We start from the raw sequence: 19,109 nt of genomic DNA on the forward strand, positions 1-19,109 counted from the left end.
GGGCAGAGTTCACATTTCAGCTCAAGGGAAGTGATGTACAGGGTCCATTTGGAGGGCACAGAGTTTCTTAATTACTAATTTGAGAGGGAGTAAAAGCAACCCCTACTCAAACCAAAAGCTGAAGGTTCCCCTGCCTGATTTTCTCAGAGATCCTCCTGACCGGAGGGTCTCACTAGTTCTCATGCACAAGAAAATTCTCTCTCCCATCCCACACCATTATCTATGAAAAATTCTCAACTTTCCTCAAATGGACAGAACAGACCCTCCAGTGCGGGGTCACCAACTCATCAACAACCTGCCCGGCTCTGATGCTGAAACTGACAGGGAACAGGCGAGGTTCCACCACCACCTTGGCAGGACGTTTTGGTCTCAGCCCCTGAAGGCAGGCAGGGTTTAGAGTCGCCTCAAGGCCGAGTTACTTCCAGGTATGTAAGTCACCGAAACCTCTCAGGTGATGTCCCAATACAGTCTCTTCTTGAGTGTCCCTCATTCAAAGCCAAGACTTGGGCCCCCTGGTTGTCTCTCCCTGCCAGGGCTCTGCTTACCATCTCCAGGCCCAAAGCACCCGTGCATCTTCTGATAATGATTAAAATGAGCTAGAGGCCATTCAGAGTTGAGGAGTGTGGAAGCCAGCCTCCAAGGTGGCCCCCAGGGACCCCCGCGCCTCCTGGTATTCACACCCTTATGTAGTCCTTGCCCACCTGATACCAGGGTGGGTCTGCGCGACCAACAGACTACAGAGGAAATGATGGTGTGTCATTCTGAGATCAAATGATAAAAGACACGGTGGCTTCCATCTTGGTTGTGTGCAATTAAGCGTGCAAGCTCCCGCTCCCCCTCCCTCCCTTCCTCTCTCTCTCTCTAATCTCTCTCAGATCATTTGCTCTGGGAGAAACCAGCTGCTGTGTTGTGAGCAGCCCTGCGGAGAGGTCTACGTGCTGTGGGACTGAGGCCTTTCGCCAACAGCCACATGAGTGAGCTTGCAAGTGGACCCCCTACCCAGGCAAGCCTTCCAAAGGCAGCAGCCCCAGCCAACAACTTCCTGCAGCCTCATCAGGGAGCCCAAGTGCCAGAAACATCCCGATAAGCTGCTCCCAGATTCCTGACCCTCAGATACTGTGTGAGATAAAAAATGTTGGCTGCTTTAAGCTGCTGAGTTTGAGAGATGCAGCCAGAGATAACTAATACAAGAAGGAAAATATTTTTGCTTTTTCTATCTATGTAGCCTTTCTGTCTGTGAGAACTAAGTCATCTTTCTCCCCAGCACCTCACACAGGGCCTTACATTGGTTACTCCATCAATAAGTATTTGATGAAAGTAAAAATCATAATGAGTAGATTGCTAATTCAGTTGTATAGCATAGAAGAAGATGGTGAAAGGACCATTAAGATTCCCGGAAAACACTTGAAGTTACTAGCTTAAAGTACAATACCAATGGTCACATCAAAACTCATTTTACCTGTACTTTTGATAAAGATGTGAATGCAAATGTATGTAAATTTATATTTGCCTAAATGCTCTCTCTGAAACTCTTGTGTACGTGTACAAGGAATCATTTATATAATCAAAAACATTTTATAGCAGTGCTGTCTATAACAGCAAAAAACTGAACACTAAATATCCATCAACAGTAAACTCATAAAACCTGTGGCATATTTACAAGTTGAGATCTGGACACCAGGGGTGCACACTGGTATCAGAATGTCACTGCTCTCAGGCCCTCACAGTGGACAGAGACAGGGAAAATATACGTGTATATCTGTGTGTACACACACACACACACACACACACACACACACACAGAGGCACACAACATCTGTATGTATTTCTACATCTACATATACTGAAAACCATAAGCCACACCAATACCTCCAATTCCACTGATCACCACCAAGTTCATTCCAAAGTCCTCTCTTTCCACAGCTGACGGCGAGAACCCTGCCTCCCATTGATTAATAGGAACAGAGTAAAGGGACAAAGTAGGTAATTAAATAGCTAATGCCACTAGGGGACTGTAAGTAAAGAAAGAAGTATGGGAGACTCCTGTAAGTTAATGATCACTCAAGAAAGCATGTTTGCTTAGCCACAAAACCAAGCGGGCTTGCTCAGCAACAAAGCCATGCGACAGAAGCATGAGACACGCCCCCAAACAATAACACAATGGTGGCATGAGACCCACATCCTGCCCAGTGAGCTCAGTGAGTTAATGATGCCTAGCACATGCTCCTCTGTGTGCACTGAAAACAAAAATATGAGGAAAAGGTGGCATTATACTAAAACCTGAGATGATTTACCGTTTTTTTAGCATACGTTACTGCCTGTTTGCTCATTTCCACTGTGCCATGACAGTCCCAGCTTGACCATGTAGGGACAAGAAAACTCCCCTGCCCAACATGGAGGAAGAACTGATGATGGAAGCGTGAGGTCTACTCAAGAATGAGGAAGAAGGTGGTCTTTTCCCCCTCCCCATTTTTCCTTTGATTATAAAACTGTAGCCTACTAAATTTGGGGAGCACGGCACCCTCTTGCCTGCCCACCTGTAAGCCTCACAAGCGTCCTGTTCTAATAAATCACTCCTCACCTCTTACTTGGCCTCTCGCTGAATTCTTTCTGCGCCGAGACATAAAGAACTGGAGCTCCAAAAAGCCCCCGTGAAACGCCACCTAGCGGTTTCACCATGACCCTTATTTGATTTGTTTATCTGACTGACACTCCTGTAAGTAACTCATCTCCCATTTCCACAGCCACTGCCTCTCCTACACGGTTCTCCTCGGCCCACCTGGGCTCTGCCGCCCCACACGGGGCTGGCCTCTGCCAAGGGGCCCTCGCCACCCTGCCTGGGCTCTGACTCTGCAGGCCAGGTGGCCTCTTCTCAGGGACTCACTCTCGAGTCACTTGGCCTTGGACTCCGTGTGGATGCCCTCAACGTCCTGCCTGAGCTGAAACTCCACGTCGAGTCACCCTCACGTGTGGATGTCCTCAACCTGCTCAGGCTGTGATACGCCACACCAGGATGCACCCCACCTCCAACACGGGTGCCCGCCTCACCCGGCTCTGGCTCGGACACCCTAAGCTGGACCACCCCTTGCGTGGACACCGTTGCTGCACTTGGGCTGCCCACACCAGGGCATCCCCCCTCTGGGTGCTCTTCTCACCTGCTCTGACCCTGTCACCCCAAACCAGAACTCCTCCTCCGTGTGGACACTTACGTCACCTCACTGGGTCACTGAGGCCCTCACACGTGGAAGCCCTCGTCACCCTGATCAGGCTGTGCCGCCCCACATCAGGCAGCCCTCCCTCAACTGCAGACGCCTACCTAGCTCTCCCCCACCTAACAGCTTCAGGATTGAACTGTCCAGGAAGGGAAAGGTGAAATTCTAATTTAACATCTTTAAGAAATGAAATGTTCTCAAAGAAAATGCTTTAAATCATTAATTTCCTAACCTTAAAATACATTGTACAGAAGTATAGATAAGTAAATAAAAACATAAAGTCACTGGGAACGTAACTTACAGATAATCTTTGTTAACTGATATAACGTATTTTCTATGCACACGCAAACTACGTCCTTTTTTTAATCATTTCAAAATGCTATTTACTTAACGTAGATCATAAATATCTTTTTATCCTATCAATGGCTACAGTGAATTCCATTTCATGGTCTTACTAGAACTCAATTAACTCTCCTCTTGCATTGCACGTTCTCAAACATTCTTTCCAACTGCTTATTCTCAAGCAAAGCTGTGAGTCGCTGGCCAAGGGGTAAACAGTACCCTAAGGGCTTTGGATACAGGATGCCAAATTCCTTCCAGAAAGAGTTATTTGGGTTAAGAGGGTAACGAAATGCAGGGAGCCCCATAAAACATATAGTGTGTAAGTGTTAGAAGCCTGCTGATCGGGAGGGACCAGAAGCCCCCAAAACACTGCAAAGAGAGCTGGAGAGTGTCCCGAACCCAGGGGATCAGGCTGTGGGGCATGAGTGGGGACAAGCTCTGGGTCTCCCAAGGGAAGGGAAGCTCCACTCACCTGCGCGCTGGCCTTCAGGGGTCCCGGGGGCTTCTCATCCCACTCTTCCATGCTCTCCTCCAGGCACAGGCAGGGGCCTGAGGTCCTGAGCTGCAAGGGGAGAAGCCCTGAGTACAGCATCCTCATGCAGGTCCACTGTGGCTCCCCTTCTCCCTGGATTAGTCTCTGCTTCTGGGATGCAGTACCCATGGCAACTGTGCTTCTAGAGGCTCCTGCCCAGATAGATTCCTGCCTGAATAGCTGTGCTTGCACCTAGAGTCCCTCAGTCCCTCTCCCAGGCCAAGGCTCTGCAGCTCTAGCCTGTAGCTCCTCCACTGTCTGGGGCCTCTGGACCACCTACCTGGAAGCCCACCACATGGCCAAGTGCGGCCTTCCGTCCATCACCAAAACCTTCAGCACGAATCAGTCCCTCTCTATCCCACTGGATCCTGGGACCCCTACAAACACCCAGCACATCAAGGACCCCCTGGTGTGCACCCGCTACCCCCAACTTGAATCTGCAGCCCCAAATCAGCACCTCTTCCTAAGGCAAACAGCAGGGCTCTGGGCTTGATGGCTCAAACTCCGTGCGTGACTAATTGCATGAAGTTCATGACGTAGCCCCACCCCTCCCAGGATCCACTGACAAGCCTGACCCTCCAGCACCTGTTGGGTGGATTGCCTCTCACTTCCTGCTCAAACAGCCAAGTGTAAAGCACAGAGCTCAGCTGCACCCAGGACCTGGTCCCTCAACCATTCTAGGGTGGGTGGGCTCCTACCAGAAGAGCGCCAGTCCAGATTCTCCCCCACCCCAAATCTTCCTGGGCCCCGAATCTGTAATTCTGACCTGGCCCCTCCACCAACTTGGGTGTCCTCAGGCCTGAGTTGGAAACAAAGCCGGCATGGGACCGGGGGCTGCCCGACAAACACCAGCACCTGCCAGCCCCTCCTAGGCCCATAATGTGGACCTCAGTTGTCTTTGTACCAACTCGATGTTCCTGGGTCGGAGACTAGAACAGCCCCTGGCAAATCCCCCCCTCCGCACGCCATCCCTGCCCCATCTCTCCCTCTTACCCACTCCTCAGCCCCACTGGATTCTCACTCAAACAGTATAGGGTGAGTTCACAACGTAGCTGTACCCTGAATCTGCAAACTGCTTCCCACACCAACCTCCCCAGGCCCCTACTTGAGTCGCAACTGCCCAGATTCCTCTCAAACATCTTCCTGGGCACCTGCAGCTCAGGGAGATCCTGTCTCTCCACCAACCTGGGCATCATCAGGCTGTGAGCGGGGCGCCAGGGGCACAAAGACCCCAGCGCCCTCTAATACCCACCTCCAGCTCCTCCTTTCTCACCCAAGTACCTGCGCATGTGCACAGAGGGCACCTGGCACAGCCCTACCCCTCTGCAGCCCAAAATCTGCAGCTGCTCCCTCCACCCACCTGGACATCCTCAGGCAGTACCAGGGTCCTAGGACTGCCCATGCGCCCATTCTGCCCAAATGCCAGTGCATATGCAGAGCGCGGCCTTGGCCCTCCCAAGTTCAGAACCCAAAGCTCCAAACTGGGGCCCTCAGGCCTCTACTCCAGCAGCCACCGCACAGGGGCCACCCATCGAGGTTCCCTCCTGCTGGCACACCTACGCATGCAGAGCAGGCTCACACCCAGAATCTGCATCCAGGACCTGAGCCCTCGGCCAGCCTGGGGCACTGTGCAAGTTCCCGCTCCTGAGACGAGAAGCTGCATTTCCCAAGCTGTTCCGCAACCTCCCTGGGATACCTCAAGTACCCACCAGCCCCTGTGAGGGTTCTCAGGTCCCCAGCTTCACTGCCTGCTCACCACCATAACTTCAGAACACCCAAACAGTAACTGGAGCAGAGAACTCCAGAATCAGGCCTAGGACCTGGGCACTCACCAGCCTGGGGGTTCTCAAGCTCACGACAGAGCAGCTCCCATGGGAACTGGGTCCTTTTGCTTCCTCCAACCCAAACGTCAACCCCTGGGTGCCACCTAGCATACAGCCCCTTCCAAGTCCAAATGTGCAGCCCAGACTCTGTTCCTCTACCACCTGGAGCATTCTCACACCTGCAAGCTAGGCAGCCCGAGCAAAGGTCCTGGGAACACCTACTTCATAATCATGCTGGCAGCATCCTGCTTCCTGCCCAAACAGCTGTCAATCTGATGGCAGCTGTTGCAGCTTGTCATTCCTGGGCTCCGATTCTGTACCTGCCACCCAGTGTCTTCACGAAACTTGAATGTCCTAGGACTCTGCACTATCCTACGTGGGTCCCAGGATCACTGGTCCAAGTTCCTGCTTCCCATTCAGACATCTCCAACATGTGTAGGAAGCCCTCTGCTTAGAACCTGCCTCTAGGTTCTGGTCTCTCTGTCAACCTAGGAGTCTGCAGTCCATCAGCCAGTCTCACGGCGGGGGGGGGGGGGGAGAGTGGGAGGGGGGAGGGTTGTGGGGGGGCGGTCGCTGAAGTAGCGCTGCCTCTCCTAAAACAAGAAACTGCAACTCCCACTTAGTCTGTCCACTACCCAGGGCGCCCCCAGGTCTGCAAAAAGAGTGGTGTCTGCTCCAGGGTCCTAGAGTCAACTACCCAGAATCTCACCTCCCATCTCGTGTTTCCTGCTCAAACACCTGCTCAAGAGTACAGGAATAATGGCAGAGCCCCTCTCCTCCGAGAACCAGAATCTGCAACTGGGCACTTCATCAACCCAGTCGTTCTCAGCTCCTCCAGCCTTGGATGAGGGGGAGGCGGGGTGCTCAGGATCTTCCCTCACACCCGTGCATATAGCCTGTCTTCCACCAACCTGGGCATCCCCAGAGCATCCTAAGAGCAACACCCGACCAGGTACCCGCGCACGTGCGCAAAGCACAGTCCCGTGATCTGCAGCTGCCCTAGTATCACCATCAACTGCTGTGACCCGAGGCTGAAGCACCGCCCACGCAGGTCCCAGATCGCCCACCCACACACGCCGTCCCAGCGGACCGCCTAGACCCTGCGCATGCGCGCACGGGACACCCGGAGCTGCCCCGCCCCTCACCAACCTGGGCGTCCACCGGGTCGAGGGCCAGGCAGGGCCTGTCCCAGCCTTAGTGCCCAGCACGGCTCTGCGGCAAGACGAGCTCGGTTAAGCAACTCTGTGCCCCGATTCTGCACACGACAGACTCGGGTTAAGCTACTTCTGTCCCCTCCCCTAGTCGGCATCCGCAAGGCCACTCGGCTTAACCTCCAAAGGACCGAGGTGCGCGGAGACAAAAAACGTCCGCGCGCGGGACAATGGCTGCGCTTCTGGCCGAACCCGGAAGTACGTTTGGGCTCGGCGAGCCTGGACTACAATTCCCAGAAGGCTGGGCGGCGCGGGCGGTGATTGGGCGGGGTTCCAGCTCCTCAGGGAAGGTGGACACCCGGACGCGGCAACACAGGAAGAGAGCGCTAGGGTTGGGGGTCCCCGCTGGGGGCTGAGAGTGTGCGTGTCCGAGTTTTTGCGGGGCGCCGAGACGAGAAGCCAGATCGGAGGCCGAGGCCAAGACACCAATGCGTGGGGAGTGGCTGGCTTGGGAAAGGCCGGCCCTGGGCTCGGCTTGACGTCCAGGAGTGACAGTGAAAACGGGATCCGGAGGGGAACGGCGGGGACCCCTCCTGGGCGCCTGCTGCCTTTGTCAGGCGCTTTGCGCTCAGCATCTCCTTTGGTCCTCGTGGGCAAAGATAGTTGCTACAAACCCGTTATACAGTCCAGGGAGCTCCTGTCAAGCCCTTCAAGAGTCTGAAATGTTTTTGTAGTCAATAATAGTAAAATAGTAAGAATCCTTTTTTTTTTTTGAGGGTTTTTTCCCCCCTACCTATAAGGACTTAAGGATCTGTTCCCCACCGCTCCTCTTTTCTCTTTGCCGTCATCTCCTGAGCGTTTTCCTGGCTCAGTTCCAGTCACGCTGGCCTTCACACTTTCTCCAACAACTCCAGCAGGCTCCCACTTCAGGACCTTAGCCTGTGCTGTTCATGGTGCCTGGCAGGCTCTTCCTCTGAGGATTCCCCCACCGTCTGGTCGTTAGGCGAATGTCACCTTCTCTTGAGGCATTTCCCCCACCAACCATTGTAAACTTACAAACCCACTCTTCACTCCCCACGTACTCCCTCCTCCCCCCACCGTTATTTTTTTCCCCTAAAGAACTTTTCACTAACGTAGAATATATTTTAGGTGCTTTTTTGTTGTTGTTTTTGGTTTTGTTTTGTTTTTGGTCTATTGTCTATCTGCCTTCACCACGAGACCGTGCGCTCCGTAAGGGAAAGAATTTATATCTATTTTGATCACTGCTGTATCCCCAGCACCTAAGGTATCTGGCACATAATAGCTGCTCAACAAATATTTTGTTTTGAATAAAGCTTCCTGGCCCCCTGTTAAATACTTTAACATCTTATCAATCGCATTAACCAGCACAATCACCCTGTGAGGAAATTATGATGGTTATTTCCACCCCATCAGGGAAGAGGCTAAAAACTGGAGCCCTGCTATATGAAAATAGGGTATTTTTAAGCTTTTTCTTTTAATGCTGTCAAAGAACTCCTGTAGTTTTCCTCACGTGAATCTGACTTTTAACAACAAAAAATTATTGCTGTTTGAAATGTAATCTCTACCCCCAAAGTTTCTTATAATTGGTTATTGTGGTTGATTTTTTTTTTTTTTAATATTTATTTTGTATCTGGTTAACCTACTGAAATGTTATGAATTCTTATAGTATTCCATTGGATTCTCCTGGCTTCTTTAGTGATACAGTCATCTACAGATAATACTTTCATCTCTTCCTTAACAGTATTTTAAACCAGATATTCCCTTTTACAGAAGATGAAACTGAAGCCCAATAATATTAAGTACCTTACCTTAGATTGTATTGTAAGGGCAGAGCTGGTATTTGAGTTCAGGAAGTCTGACTCTGGAGTCCATGCTCTTAACTTTTACATTATTTTGCCCCTTGCCTACACATCAATATCTTTCCTCTACACAAGCAATGCTAAGTTTGCAAACAAGACAGAGAAAGGTTCACATTTATTCATAACAGAAGCAAAAAAAAGTCTTATAAACTTAGTAAGGTGTATAGAAACATTAGAAGAAAGCTTCAGGACCCTACTGAGAGAGATAAAAGATGTACAAATGCCACATTACAATGGTTGTGTTGTAAAGGTGTCAAATTTTGCAGAATGATCTACAGATTCAGTACAAATAGGACAAAATCACAATGGGGTGCTTTGAGTGTTAGCTCATCTTCCTTCTTTCCTGTTCACTTGTTTGTATGTGTGTGTTTACTTCAAGATATTCAGACATTAAAGCATTAGTAATATATAACTTAAAACTGACTTTGTCTTTTGTTTGGTCATTTTTTTTTTCTTTCAAAATGAACAAATGGTAATGTTTACTTCCAGGAGCACCCAAATCCCTGACCTAAACTGAATATTATAGGGACTTTGGAACAGCCACTACTGTGGAACAGGAACTCCTTCTACAAAGATGCCCAACTAACACAGAGATTTCTCTCTCAGTTGTTTGGGGATTGGCTGAGACCCAAGTTTCATACTGAGGTTCTATTGGCAAGGAGTTGGGTGAGGACTCAACATCTACTGAAGAGCAAGGGGGTTGTAAATTCATTTGCTTTAAAGATAAAGATAAGGGACAGGGAGAGTGTGACCTGTCCTTAGGATATTCGGGAGGAAAGCTGGGAAGAAGTTCTTGGCAGGGAAAAAAAAAAAAGGACAGTCCTTTTCCTTTGCTTGATCCTCTACCTCAAACTATAAATGTTGGAGGGACCAGTGCTTAGTTTGTCAGCCCCTACTCTTCTCTGTGTTATCTAGTCTCTTTGGGATCAGTAGGGCGAAGGGTTGACTCAGCAGGCCTGAGTTGCTCAAACCCTGCACATCCCCCCAAAAAGGCCTATTTCAAAGGACTAGTTCTTGGTCAGCTTCTGGGAACTGAGCTTTTATAATGTTCTATCTGGTAGAAGTGTATTTGCATGCCTGTACCAGTTTGTCCAGATAGTTATACAATGTGATCTATAGTAAACACACCTGCTTTCCTTCTGGGGGTCAGGAGCTTCAGTGACTGACCCCGTGTAAAAACCGTGGACATTTAAATTCAGGGTGAGCCTTCCTGGTTGGCAACACTTCACATGTGTTGTCACGTATCGTGGGAATCCCCATGTGACTCCACAGAGAAAGGACCCTTGGAAGCTTATGCATGGTTTCCTCCAGACTCCACTTCATTTGCACCTTTTCCCTTTGCTGATTTTACCCCCTGTCCTTTTGCTGTAATAAGCCATAACAACGAGTATGCAACTTCTAGGTCCTCTGAATCCTTTCAGCAAATCATTGAGCCTGAGGGTGGTCCTGGGGACCCCCGACACAAGATCTCATCTAGCCCCATAACTTCAAATCCCAGTTACAAGCCCTGCTCTATCTAGACTTTTATGAACATTTACCTGCTTGATTCTCCAACTGATCCTTGACATGTCAAATCAAATTCTTGATTTCCCCTCTCTATCCCAAATTTGCTCCTCCCCCATTGTTGCTTCAGAAAGTGGTCTGCCAGCCATCCAGTTGCTCTGGCCAGAAACCTGGGGGTCATCCTTGACTCCTCTTTACCTTTAGCAAATCTCATTCTCACATCTCCATCCTTGAGTCCCTCAGGATTCTAAGCATCTCACGTCTACGCCTCCCCAGGTGCCTCATTCCCATGCTTCATTCTATGCTTTCTCTTGTCATCTCTTAATAGCTCCTTGTTCCTTATCCTCTACCACGATTTGAAAAGACACTGCTTGTCTGACCCGTGCATACATCCCATGCTCTACTCTGGCTGACTCAGACTCACACTTCTCCCTTGGTTGCTGTGTCCATCAATAGTCTTTGCCCATGTTTGGGATGCAGTGAATACTATGGCATCCCCTGCTTCTGGGTATCAGAACTTGGCCCTCTAATTCTAGGCTGCTTTTGCCTTGTTTCTACTGCTTTTAAAGAAACATGAGCCAAAAGCTTAAGATTTGGTGGGAGCTAGGGTCCAGAGCCTGAAAAACACATTGAAATAGAATGTCACAAGGTTTACAAAGAGAATGGCTGGAATATAATATGTACGCAATAAATGTCGTTGAATGTGTGATTAAGCATGGCTTCTCTAGGATTTCTGGAGAAAAGATCTCTGCTTCTGTTAGATGAAGGGGTTGATTTGGCAGTACATGTTGTGTTCTGGATTCACAAGCACCTATTACACAAAGAGAAAAGGTAAGTTCCATTTCTAGGTGGGCTTTCCTGGGCTACTTGCTGTAGAAACCCAAACTTTCTGGCATTCTCCTTCCCCATCCTTGAAAATTCTGAAGGTCTTCCTCCTTTCTCATTGTATTTCAGTCACGCTGGCACCTCTCCATTCCTGGAATGGCCCATGCTTCCCCACCGTGGAGGACAGACTCTAAGGTGACCCCCATTATACTCACCTTCTGGTATTCATGCCCTTATGTAATCTTCTCCTTGAAGGCAAGACCTGTGACTTGCATCTAACCATTGGAATATGGCAAAGGTGACAGGATGTACATGCTTACATGTATGTGATTCTGTTCTATAAGAGCATGACATCTGTTGTGGCTTTGAAGAAGCAAGATGCAATGTTGCGAGCTGCTTATGGAGAGGGCTACATGGCAAAGTGCAGCCTCCAGCTGACAGCCAGTAAGAAACTGAGGCCCTCTTTATGACAGCCTGCAAGGAACTGAATGCTTCCAATAACCATATGAGCTTGGATGTGGATCCTTCCCCAGTCAAGCCTCAGATGAGACCTGAGGCTTGGCCAACACCTTTATTGCAGCCTTGCAGAAGACCCATCTAAGCAGTGCCTAGACTCCTGACCCAGGAAACTGTGAGATAATAAATGCGTGTTATTTTAAGCCACTAAGTCTGTGGTAATCTGTTATACAGCAACAGATGACAAAGACATTCTCTTCAGGGCCTTTTCACTTGATGCCCCTCAACTCAGAATGTTCTACTCCAGACGCTTTGCATTGTTTGCTCCTTCTCATCCCTTCAGAATGTAGCAGACACTGAGGGGGCTGACCTGACACTCTTCCCCATATCTTCTCCCTTGCCTGCTTCTATTGAAGAGACTGGGAAGGATAACATCTCATTTTCTCAGCCTTCCTTGCCAAGAAGAAATACCATGTGACAGCATTCTGACCCAAGGAGATACAAGAGGAAGTGCACTGGGTGAGATTTCCAGAAAGAGCTTTTGTTCTACTGATAAAAGGAAACAAATGCGACTCCTTTCCCCAGACCCTGATGAAGAGAGGGACCTAGAAGGCTATGTTTGTACCAGTTCACAGCTAACTGGAGAGCTGACAAATGTCAGCACAATCCATACAATGGCTGGAGTAAGTGTGCTTCTCCTCTGAAGAATATGAACCTAGAAACCTTTAAATAGTAGTAGAGGATGTTGTCATATATAATCTGAAATTATAGAGGAGTAGTGACCAGGAAGCTTGCATAGGAATTAAATCTGGACCAAAGAGAATGGAACAAATTCATTGATCAGCAAAAATGAGCAAACATAAGAGAGAGAAACTTCCTGATTCCAGTCCCCATGAGGCCCCCAAGTAATTTCTGACATTGAGTTATCTGAGATTCCCCACTGTTCTCTCAATTAATCCACACTTTAATTAATCCGAACTACTTTCAAGGGGTTTGTCTTTCTTATTAAAAAAACCCCTAAGATATATAGACATTCACATCTTTTGAGAATGGTTCATCTGACAGGTAATAGAGCAGAATGGAATGTGATACAACAGAGTGAGATGGATTAAAGAGGAATGAACAAGAAATAGAAGGGTGGGGGGCGTGGATTGGGAGTTTGGGATTAGCAGATGCAAACTATTATATATATGTATAACTGAATCACTTTGCTGTACACCAGAAACTAACACAACATTGTAAATCAACTATACTTCAGTAAGATAATTTTTTCTAAAAAGTAGAAATAGAAGGGAAGAGAGTGCAATGAAAGGAAATAGAAAACAATGAAACAGAATTGAATGGAAAGGGAAGGGATGAGGAAGGGGAAATGAAGAGAAAAGAAAGAAGGAAATGGAAAGAAAATGAAGTGAATGGAAAAGAAATATACAGAATGAGAAGAAATGGAACGTGGTGGGATGAAACAAAAGCCAATCAAATGGAAATGCATATAAGTAGGGTACTGACTAGAAAGGAGTGGAATAGTAGGAAATAGAATGAATGGAGTGGATTAAATATGTGGCTGGAAAGAACAGGAATGAAATGGGATGGGAAGGAAGAGAATGGAAATGAAATAAAGTGATGGTATGGAAATGGAAAGTGATAGGAATAAAATAGACAGTAATGGAATGTGGAAGAAATGAATGGGGTGGGATTAAAAGGAAAAAATAGAAATGAATAAAATGTAATATGGAGGAGTGGGAAAGAATGGAAAGGAATGAAAGAAGAATGAGATGAACAGAACACAATGAGATAAAGCAGAGTGGAGCGGGGTGGAATGCAAAGGAATGGCATTGAGTGGTGTGGGTGGGAAGTGATGACAAGGAATGGAATGGAAAGAAATAAGAGGAATAAAAGAAATGAAAAGGAAATAAGAGGAATTTTATGGAAAGACATGGAGTGGGGAGGAGTGGAGTGGAGTGGAATGGAATGGAAAAATAAAACTAACTGGAATGGAGAGGAAATAGCTGGAATTAAGTGAGAAGGAAATGAAGTTAAATGGATAGAAAGGAAATGGATGGAGTGAAAATAAATATGATGGAAATGTGGGATGGAGTAAAATGGAGTGGATTGGAAGGGAATGGAATGAAATGAACCAGAAAGTGATAGGATGGAAATGGGTGGAATGGGATTGAAAAGATTTTTGAAAGGAAATCTCTTGATAGTTTATCCTACAGATTCTTTAGCAAGGAGGAAAAAGCAGATTAGTGGCAGCTCTCCATCTGTCCAAAGACTCAGTGTGGCATAAAAGTACCTCATATTTTGACTCTGTGTTTTCTTTTGGTAGAGTTGGGACCAAGGGATGCAATGCAAGTTTGGGCGATGGCTTCCTGGGGCCACGAGAATAGTCCCCATGGATTGTGGAAGGTGATTCCTTCTTGAAGTGAACAAAGAGATCAGTTAGGGACCACAGGCACAGTTTGCCTTAGAATCACGGCAACTGGAGAGTGCCAACTTTCACCCTTCAGAGATCCAGAGACAAAGAGATTTGACCCGGTTCTTACAAAGGATCAGAAGGAGAAACAGGTTTAGGACCCAGGGCCCTACCCCTGGCCCAGAACTCTTCCTTCTCACCTGGCTACCTCTGCAATCTCTACTCCAAAACTTCCTTTGCACCCCATCACTTGTTAGGCCAGTGCCACTTCATTTGCAATCCAATTCCAAGCACTGGAAATGGAAGCAGCACAGTATAGGAGCCAGAGTCCTAGAATCTGACCCAGCTCCCTGTGAGGCTCTGAGCCACTTTCGCCTCATTCCTGGCCCTGCAACGCTCAATGAAGGATCTAGACAAGATGACTTCTCAGACTTGTCAAATATAACATTCTCAGATTGTATTCGCTTGCAGCTTCTTTAATAAAATCAAGCTGGGCCAACCTACCTCATAGAACTGCTCTGGAGGGTCTAGTGTCCGCATCTGGGGGAAAAGAAAGTAGTGAAGAGGTCGTGGGGCTTGGGATAAAGGCCACCCCTGGAAGTTCTTGGAAATAGCTTAGGCCTCAGAGGCAGTTACATCCCTTCTGATTCCCAGAGGGGGTCCAGGTTAGGCATTGTCATGTTGAAGAGAAAGAAGACAAGGAGAGGAGATGAAAAAGCCATGGAAGGTCTTGAGATCCCCAGAGAAAGCAGAGGAGGAGAGGCAGAGAGACCCAAGCTGCCACTGGGCATCCTCAAGGGCATATGCCTGAACCCCACCCAACCCCAAGAGGTAGAACTGTAACAGCCCTGCTGGGCTGGGAAAGGGCCCGACAGTTGGGGGAACAGAGAGGGTCCCTCTGGAGCATTACCCACCTTTATGACTCGGATCTGTCCTTGAGTGTCGGGTACATTGGCATACATAGGCATGCACCAGTCTAGAGAAAGTGAATGCCAGCCCAGGGCTGGAGTTAGGAAGAGATAGGAAGGAAGGGGCAATTTGCCCAGGTCACTTCTATCCCCAGGAAGGATGTGGCAGAAACCTTCCTTCCTTTCTCCCCAGGACCCCCCATCACATCTCCAGTGATCTTAACCCGGGAATGTCCTGGAAATCAAGTTCTGGGTTAGTTAAGGCTGTCTGATGACACAGATGAGGACAGAAGTCTAAGACTTAGCCCCAGTTGTACCAGGGTCCTCTTTAGCCTGGGTTTATCGTATATCCTCCCTGGCCTTGGTTTTCTTCTCTGTAAAACTGAGCTGAATTGGAGAGTCTCCAGGGGACGTCCACTTCATGAGCCCATCATACCAGAATCGTAGGCCAGACATGACAAAGATGTTTCATTTTGCCTTTGGTCAATTCCCATCCATTAGTAGAGGGTGACAGAGGCATTGTGTTGACATGGACTTTGAGACTGGTTTTGAGTTTAGCAGGGAGGAGTGTTGTGATTGATTCTCTCTGTTTATAGCACTCAATTAACAAAGTGTTCTGAGAGTGGGGAAGAAAAGAATGGCAGCACGTTGCCCTATTTGTGTTATGGCTGTTGGAACGGGCAGAACTCCTCAGAGCTCTTACCTCCAATCTCATCCATTTTCCAGATGGGGACCCGGAGACTCTGAGAGTACAGGGCTTGCCCATGATGTCAGAGTGACTTGGGGGTAAGCTGGGGGCAGAGGCCTGGGCTCTCTGCACCAGCCTCTTCTCCAGACCTCACTGCTGCCCTGGGCATCAGCTATGGAGTCACTTACTGCGACCGGGCTCTGCAAGGTGACCCTCTTCAGAGGTGGGTGTTGTGGCCTCATAGATGGGTTCCTCTGTTGTTCTCCTTGAGGGCCTGAAAACCCAAGACCCTCGTTCTTCTGTGCCTCTAGACCTTGCCCATCTGCACAGGCTCCGCCTATATCCCCATGTACATTTTGGGCAATGTGCCAAACCCTCTCAATTCCCCACGTGCCATGGATACCGCTCAGCACCAAGGTCAGCAACACTCCTGCCAGTCAGGTCCCCTGTGGGCCACACCCCCTTTCCCGTTCCCAGGTTTACCCTTTGGCATTTCTGATGTAGAGGAAACAGCCCAGCCCTGTGGCCAGAGCAGTGACGGCCAGGATCCCGATGATAATGCCAGCGATGGCCCCTTCAGAGAGGGATGACCCGGAACCTGGGCAAGGAGAGAGAATCAGGACCTGGGCCTGACACACCCTCATCTCTGTCCCCAGCCCCATTCCCAAGTTTGTGGCTTTATCTCCACTTGATAATTTGATGAGCACTTGTTTTCCAGCCATTGGGAAGCTGAAGTTTGTGGTAGTAATAGAATCATTTCTGGAGTCAAACAGCCTAAGTTCACATCTCAGCTGTGTGACCTTGGCCATGCCATGCTACTTAACCACTCCGTGTGTCCGTTAGCTCTTCTGTAAAGAGAGATAATATGAAGCCTACTCTATATGGTTGCTGAAAAGATTAAACATATACGTATTCGTGTTCAGTATATGCAATGTTCAGTATGTTCAATGTAGGTGAAGTATTTAGACCTACAGTGATCAGTCAATGTTGGTGTGACGATGTTACCAATTAGGATGATGGATCAAATATGGCCTTCAGAGACAGAAAAGGGCTTTGGCAACCAGAAACCTGGCTTTCCCCCGAGTGAGTCACCTTTGACTCTCTGGGGCCCTGTGGACACAGACAAAAGTAACTACTCTTCCTGAGTCTCATTTCCTCATCTGCAAAGTGGGGGAAATGGTACCTACTGCATAAGGATGTTGCAAAGATGAAATGAGATCACAAATGTTCATGCCTGGCACCCAGTGATTGATTAATAAATGGCAGTTGTTATCATGAACATTGGCCTACTGTTTACCCATCCCACTTTTGCCCAGAACCTTTCTCAAAGGGGTGAAGTCCAGCCACAGGAATTAAGAAGGCAGCCACACGAGGGTCAGGGGTATGAGGAAAAGATTCTGCTTTGGAGGGGCAAGAGGGGGCTTCCTAGATGCCTGAGGAGTTCTTGGTTGTATTCTCTGAGTATCCATTTCTTTAAATGTTAAACAAGCATAGTAATCTGTAACCCTACAGGCTTTTGAGAAGATTAAATGAGATCACATGTAAAAGGACCAGCACAGTGCCCGACACTTAGGAGGTGCTTTATAAAAGGCAATGATGATGATGATGATGATGATGATGATGATGATGATGATGATGATGATAGAAGCTGCCATCTACCAAGCTCTAAGCTCCAAGAGCCCTTCATACATGATCTAATTCAAACCCTACAACATCCCTGTGAGCATCAAACAAACTCACTGCTTCCTCCTTTGAGCCTTTGTTTCTCATCCATCAAATGGTCTTAACAAGACCAGAGCGCTGTTCTGAAGACTGAATGAGGTAATTTGGAAAGCTGTATGGGGTCCTCTACTTTGCAGACAACTAAGAACACTGCTCTTGTGGGAATTCCCGGGCGGTCCAGTGGTTAGGACTCCTCGCTTCCACTGCAGAGGGCCCCGGGGTTGATCCCTGGTCGGGGAACTAAGATCCTGCAGCCAAACAACAATAATAACACCGCTCTTGAGATGGCCAGCCAGTTTTTTAAACCCTAGTGATGGGGCTTTAGTCTCTAAGTCTCAATCTCTCCTGAACGGTCGAAATACCAACAGGCCTGCCTCATAGCTGACTGGCAAAGAGTACCCAAGAAATGTTTGCTGATAATATATATGGAAAGGCTTGCTTCAGGGTGTGACACAGGCGCGATAAAGAATAGTTTTATTTAGCAAACACAATATGCCAGGCACTGCCATAAGAACTTTACAAATGTTAATTAATCTTCAACAACGCTTTGATGTAAACACAACCATTATGTTTGTTTTACAGACAGGGAATCAGAGGCCCAGAGAGGTTAAGTAGCATGCCCAAGGTCACACAGCATTGGAGCCAGGATGTGAACAACGACTGGCAAACAGCGACACTATGTTGCCCTCTCAAGAACTCAAGGCAGAAATACAGGGGCTCTCTGCCAGTCACACCCAGGTTGTTATTAATATAATTCCTGACCCCACCTATCAGCTCACTCCTTCTCTCATTGGTGACCTCCCCGACTCACTGTGCTTCTAAACAATTCTGAAAGGTAGGCATCATAAGCCCCATTTACAGATAGGAAAACTGAGGCTCAGAGCAGCCTGGAGAGTTTGCCAGGGCACACAGGTAGGAAGTAGAGGTTCTAGAGCCTGAGTGTTAGCAGTTGGGATCCAACAGCTCCGGATTAGGAACCTGCCCTTGCAGGACAGTCATTGGCACACCCCAGCCCATGGTAAGGGAAGATCAGATTGCTGAGGCCAGCATCAGGAAAAGTCACCTGGACCCAAGGAGAAGGTGTACCTGAAAGACTCACCTATCACTCTGACCAGGACTGAGGCAGAGTGGGCCAGTTGGGTGAGAGAGTTAAAAGCTGTGCAGCTGTAAATCCCTTGGTGTTCCCAAGTCAGGGCCTCGATGACCAGCTGTTCCCCTGTGCAGACACTCGTGGAGGGTTCAAGGGTCCAGTGAAACTCAGCATCCGGCTGGGATTCAGCCCAACACCGCAGGGTCAGGCTGGAGTTGAGCTCCGCCTTGATGGTGCTGACCACCTCGGACGCCGACCCCCTGGTGATGTCCACTCGATCGGGGCCATCTGTGTGCGGATCCAAATGTTATGCACCCATCCTCCACTGGCGAGATGTCCTATTTCATCCCATTCAATTCCACATTGGAAGTTCTGCCTTTTTTTTTTTTTTCCTTCTCAATTCTAACTAAGGGAATTCCAGGCTGTAGCCTGGAAAACAAGGGCTCTGCAACTGCTGTTGAAAGGAATCTCAGCAAGAGAAGAAAGAGAAAATGTTCCCCTTTCCTCCTTAGCTGCCGAGCAAACAGATTGTAGTCCACAACATGGAGGGGGGAAAAATTCAAA

At 48.3% G+C, this 19,109-nt stretch overlaps 2 protein-coding genes across 4 annotated transcripts in view; both read right to left on the reverse strand.

Annotated features, from left to right (window-relative positions):
* Positions 1 to 7,301, reverse strand: part of ZNF180 (zinc finger protein 180) — a 23,792-nt gene extending 16,491 nt beyond the window's left edge. For all 3 annotated transcript variants that reach the window (XM_061174306.1, XM_061174305.1, XM_061174304.1), the window contains exons 1-2: positions 7,059 to 7,301; positions 4,027 to 4,116 (exon numbers count right to left, since the gene is read on the reverse strand). In XM_061174306.1, coding sequence (XP_061030289.1) covers positions 4,027 to 4,077 — 51 coding nt within the window. In that variant the 5' untranslated portion in view covers positions 4,078 to 4,116; positions 7,059 to 7,301. The remainder of the gene's footprint in view (positions 1 to 4,026; positions 4,117 to 7,058) is intronic.
* CEACAM20 (CEA cell adhesion molecule 20) overlaps positions 7,208 to 19,109 on the reverse strand; it is a 21,763-nt gene continuing 9,861 nt past the window's right edge. Inside the window, 6 exon segments of the mRNA XM_061172477.1 lie at positions 7,208 to 7,726; positions 14,642 to 14,677; positions 15,052 to 15,140; positions 15,922 to 16,007; positions 16,217 to 16,331; positions 18,555 to 18,833. Of these exon segments, the coding sequence (XP_061028460.1) occupies positions 7,208 to 7,726; positions 14,642 to 14,677; positions 15,052 to 15,140; positions 15,922 to 16,007; positions 16,217 to 16,331; positions 18,555 to 18,833 (1,124 nt within the window).

Source organism: Eubalaena glacialis, chromosome 18 (assembly GCF_028564815.1).
Source record: "Eubalaena glacialis isolate mEubGla1 chromosome 18, mEubGla1.1.hap2.+ XY, whole genome shotgun sequence".
Lineage (NCBI taxonomy): Eukaryota > Metazoa > Chordata > Mammalia > Artiodactyla > Balaenidae > Eubalaena > Eubalaena glacialis.